This window comes from Phyllostomus hastatus, unplaced genomic scaffold, assembly GCF_019186645.2.
Source record: "Phyllostomus hastatus isolate PE091 unplaced genomic scaffold, TTU_PhHast_1.1 phas_contig_80, whole genome shotgun sequence".
NCBI classification, from domain to species: Eukaryota; Metazoa; Chordata; class Mammalia; order Chiroptera; family Phyllostomidae; genus Phyllostomus; species Phyllostomus hastatus.
In genome coordinates this window covers 38,607,501-38,612,599 of record NW_025333960.1, presented here as the reverse complement: position 1 = coordinate 38,612,599, position 5,099 = coordinate 38,607,501, and the positions used below count along the sequence as shown (strand labels likewise).

Sequence of the window (5,099 nt, the reverse complement as noted above, 5' to 3'; positions counted from 1 at the left end):
GTCTTTTGATGGGTTCAATGACGTGCCTGCCCAGCCTCAAGCCTGTGTGTTTCAACAGGCAGCAACTGAAAATTCAGCTTTGGTTGTAAAGGAAAAAGTTAAAGGATCCCCAAATCCCACCCTCCTGTGTGTATTTGTCTTAGAGTGTCCTCTGAAGAGATAGCTTGTTCCCTCTCCGATAAGCCGGGGATGGTCATTTTGACTCCCAACAGCCGATCAATTAGGAGGCAATATACGGACACGTCGTTAGGTCCTGGGGAGTGCCTCACTTTGGGAAAGCCATTGGGGAATTGTTCTTTCCCATCCTAGTTTTCCCTTGGGGGCGGGGGGGGGGGGGGGCAGGGAGCTGCTCCTACATAGTTCCACAAGAAATTTACTTCTCCAGGGAAACCAGCAACTTCCTGAAGGGCTGGTCAGGACTCGAGGCTTCGGTGCTTTCCAGTCTCACCTTTTCCTGGTGCTGAGGCGGCTCGCATGGGTCTCATTACATGGGCTGGAGAACTACTCTGAACGCAGTTAACAGATCTGCACACTCCTGTGAGGTCCTCGCTTGGTCGTACACTTTCTAAAATAGCGAGTGCCTCACGGATGCTCGGCATCTTGACCTAAAAAGGAATTCTATTCCAAAGTAAGGACACTCTCCATGCTTCCTCCCAAGTTTTCAGACTGGGCGCCCTATGCAGAACTTCTCTCCCTCTTTCTGATTTCACAGTGCTGCAAAGGAGGTGCTGAAGCTCTTCTATTCTCTGCCTGACTGGAGTTTCTATTTCTCCGACATACAAGTGAGGCTACTGATGTGCACCGTGCAGCAGAGGGATCACTCCTGGAGGAGGGTGACGCCGGGGATCGAGGGAAGGGAACAATAATGGACAGGGAGAGCCACTTTCAGAGGCGCCTTCTGGAATCTGAGGCCTCCTGGATCCAGGTCCCCCGGATGCACGCAGACCAGTCAGCTTTCCATTCCTAGATCAGACATGCCGCTCTGGAGCCTGGCTGCGTTTTGCTCCGGGGCTGGGGAGGTGGTTGTCAACTGAGGGTTGTTTAGGTGTTAGCTTTCGTGACTGCTCAGAATGTATCCAGATACTGCGAGCGCTCTCTCTCTTTCGCTTTCCCCCTCCTTCCCCGTAACATGCCAGCCCTTTAATGTGGAGTGTCAGGGAGACGGTGACGTCACCTTGCCCGCTGGGTGGCGTCCCCTCCGTCCGACACGAGTTCAGAGACAGAGAAAGGCGCCGTCAGACTGCGCTCCACCTGGGGCTCGCCTGCCGCGGGTTTCCGCGCCCACAGTTTCTGCGGTCCCGGGGACGCCCCGCCGCAAAATCGGGCTGTCATTCTTCCCTGGCCGGGGCTCGAGCGCCATTAAGCGCCAACGAGCATCAGGATCTTCACGCAGAGTCCTGCCATCTGGATTCGAGGACCCGCTTGGATGCTTCGCTTCCGAGAGCCCTCGAAAGATGGGCCGGCAGCCACGCGCGTAAAGACACCGAGGGGTCACCAGGTACTGCCAGGACGGGCCGACCCTAGCTCGCCACACAGCTCGCGCGGTTCACTATTTGAGATCCCCACCGGTGGGACTCTCCGGGTTAGGAAAGGCGCAGCGGTAGGTTTTCCTGGCGATCGGTTTGGGAGCCGGTGGAGTTAAGTTGGGGTCGTTGGCTCGTGAGTAGGACAAGGAACTTCTCTAGCTTCCTTTTCCAATTCAGCTAACTTTTAATTGTCTCTTCTCCCCTCGCTCTCTTTAAACCACTCCCCCCCCCCCCCGCCCCCGCATCCTAAACCCTCTCGTTTGTGTCTCTGCTATGACAGGAGTTTGTGGGAGGGCTTGGGGTGAAAGTGCAGACACTTCTGCTCAGTCTATAGCCGCTAAGGATGCGGATTTGTAACGCAAAACCAGCCCTCCACCAGGGCCAGGCCTGCATCGCTCCATTGCCCCAGAGCGAGTGTTCCCGTTATCTCGAGGTCTTATTAAGGTAATAAGAATCTTGTTGGGGAGGGAAATGAGCATGGAAGGACCATTTGGAGGAGTTAGAGGTGGTTGTGTCAGGCCCAGTATCACTGTGCCTTGACCTGCCGTTTAACACCGTGTCCCCTAGAAATACTGTCTCTGATCCATCCTAAGTGACAGGCAGGCTCTCCTTTGGGTTGATCGCGCCGAGGTTTGTTCAGCCTTCCTGGAGGCCGCGCAAGGTAACAAGAGCTGAGAATCCAGAGGGCAGAAGGGCAAAGACAACGGGATAGGTGTCGCAGGGGCCCAGAGAAGGCAAGGATGTGACCATTTGGGTGAACGAGTGAGGTAATGTGTCCTCTGACATCGCTGTAACGACAGACTCCAGTGTACTTGTCCGCGAGTGCCACGCTACGGCATCAGTGACTTTGCAGGGTGGAGGGCAGTCTTAGCTCTGCTCCCCGCACGACATCGGAGTGGGGCTGGGGGCAGAAAGGTCACTGTCTACTTTCTAGGGAACGAGCCACTTTGTTTGACTGTGCACGGTTGTCAAAAAGGTTTCTTTCCATTGATTTTTCTGTATTTTCAGTTTACCGGATATTTTCCCTCATTGTGGTATCTCAGAGATGATAGGAATTTTACCGCAGGCCCAACCCAGGGCTTCCGCGCTCAGTGTGCCCACAGCGTACCTAGCACCCAGATTATCTGTACGGCGGAGCACATCCCCCCTGAAGATATACAGATACCTGCATGCTACGTCTCAGAAAGTGGTTCCCCTTACACCTAAATTTGCCATTTAAGCCCATCAATAATGATTCCCACAAAATTATTAGGTTTTTTTGTGCTGTTCTAGGCTTAACACACTCGCCTGTATTTATTTGTTCATTGTCATGGAAATGACAAAAAAAGAACGGTTTTAAAATGTACTAGTCAATAACTTCATCTGTTTAAGCTACTTCTCTGGAACCAGAACCGTGAGCTCAGCAAGTACACTTTTTGAAAAATCGAAAGTGTGACTCCCTATTTTGGTGCAATCATGCACACAGCTTTGCAAATTTCCCCCACCTTCCCCCCAAATCTCTAATTACAGTATGAAAGTATCTAATGACAAAGATGAGGAGGGAGGGATTTCGTTTAGCTTTAATAATATGTGTCTCAACCAGTAGCGAATTTCCCACCAGGAAACCACAGACACCACAACAATCACTTTTTAAAAGGTTTGGATTTATTTTTTTAATCAAAATCAATTTCCATGCAAATGGTTCTCTTTTTAAATTGGGGTTTCAATGGCCAAGCCCCAGTTTTTCATAACTTTTGTAATCTGTACTAGTTACAACTGTCGTCGTTACTTCCTAATTTCTAGCGGGCATGCCATTTATTCTAACAGCTTCTATAAATCAGGGATAGCTAATTTACTTTGGATGTTTAGAACAGAAAACAAAAAAAAGTCCTTCCAAGTCCCTGCATTTCGCAAGAATGACCTAGAAGAAAATTAAGCGACATGACTTCCTTTTGTCTGAAATTTGGTCAACTCCGCCAGGTGACTATCACGGATCCGACAAAGCTAGGAAGTTATTATAATTCTTCAGTTAGGGACTCAATCCACTCCTCTGTTTTATGTGGAAAAGGCTCTTGACCACGCTTTCTCCTTTCCTTTCCAGTCTCCAAGGCAGACCCTGAGGGCTCGGCCCGGGCTTCCCGCCGGAGGAGATGGCTTCCAGCCCGCTGCCAGGGCCCAACGACATCCTGCTGGCGTCGCCCTCCAGCGCCTTCCAGCCCGACGCGCTGAGCCAGCAGCGCACGGGCCACGCCAACCTCAAACCCAACCAGGTGGGCCAGGTGATCCTCTACGGCATCCCCATCGTGTCGTTGGTGATCGACGGGCAGGAGCGTCTGTGCCTGGCACAGATCTCCAACACTCTCCTCAAGAACTTCAGCTACAACGAGATCCACAACCGCCGTGTGGCACTGGGCATCACGTGCGTGCAGTGTACGCCCGTGCAGCTGGAGATCCTGCGGCGCGCAGGGGCCATGCCCATCTCATCGCGCCGCTGTGGCATGATCACTAAACGTGAGGCCGAGCGTTTGTGCAAGTCGTTCCTAGGCGAAAACAGGCCGCCCAAGCTGCCGGACAACTTCGCCTTCGACGTGTCTCACGAATGCGCCTGGGGCTGCCGCGGCAGCTTCATCCCCGCGCGCTACAACAGCTCCCGCGCCAAGTGCATCAAATGCAGCTACTGCAACATGTACTTCTCGCCCAACAAGTTCATCTTCCACTCCCACCGCACGCCCGACGCCAAGTACACACAGCCGGACGCAGCCAACTTCAACTCGTGGCGTCGTCATCTGAAGCTCACAGACAAGAGCCCCCAGGACGAGCTAGTCTTCGCCTGGGAGGATGTCAAGGCCATGTTCAACGGCGGTAGCCGCAAGCGCGCGCTGCCTCAGCCGGGCGCGCACCCTGCCTGCCATCCGCTCAGCTCGGTCAAGGCAGCGGCGGTGGCGGCGGCGGCTGCGGTGGCCGGAGGTGGGGGACTGCTGGGCCCACACCTGCTGGGGGCGCCACCGCCGCCGCCTCCACCACCACCCCTGGCAGAGTTGGCAGGTGCGCCGCACCCCCACCACAAGCGGCCACGCTTTGACGACGAGGACGACTCGCTGCAGGAGGCAGCCGTCGTGGCTGCAGCCAGTCTTTCGGCAGCCGCCGCCAGCCTCTCGGTGGCCGCGGCCTCCGGCGCAGGAGCGGGAGGGGGCAGCGCCGGGGGCGGCTGTGTCACCGGCGTTGGCGCCGGCGCGGGCGCGGGCGCTGCGGCCGGCTCCAAAGGCCCACGCAGCTACCCTGTTATTCCGGTTCCCAGCAAGGGCTCATTTGGGGGCGTGCTGCAGAAGTTCCCGGGCTGCGGGGGGCTCTTTCCGCACCCTTACACCTTCCCCGCCGCAGCCGCTGCCTTTGGCTTGTGCCACAAGAAGGAGGACACGGGGGCCGCAGCCGAGGCCCTGGGGGGCGCGGGCAGCGCCGGCACGGGGCCCAAGGCCGGCCTGTCGGGCCTCTTCTGGCCCACGGGCCGCAAGGACGCCTTCTACCCGCCCTTTTGCATGTTCTGGCCTCCGCGGACCCCAGGTGGGCTTCCTGTGCCCACCTACCTACAGCCCC

General features: G+C 55.7%; 1 protein-coding gene across 1 annotated transcript in view; it reads left to right on the top strand.

Moving 5' to 3' along the window:
* The first annotated feature begins 3,655 nt into the window (after window positions 1-3,655).
* The window catches only part of SKOR2 (SKI family transcriptional corepressor 2), a 35,185-nt gene continuing 33,741 nt past the window's right edge, over window positions 3,656-5,099 (top strand). The window contains exon 1 of the mRNA XM_045850388.1: window positions 3,656-5,099. This exon is cut by the window's right edge and continues 1,142 nt beyond it. Within this exon, the coding sequence (XP_045706344.1) occupies window positions 3,656-5,099 (1,444 nt within the window).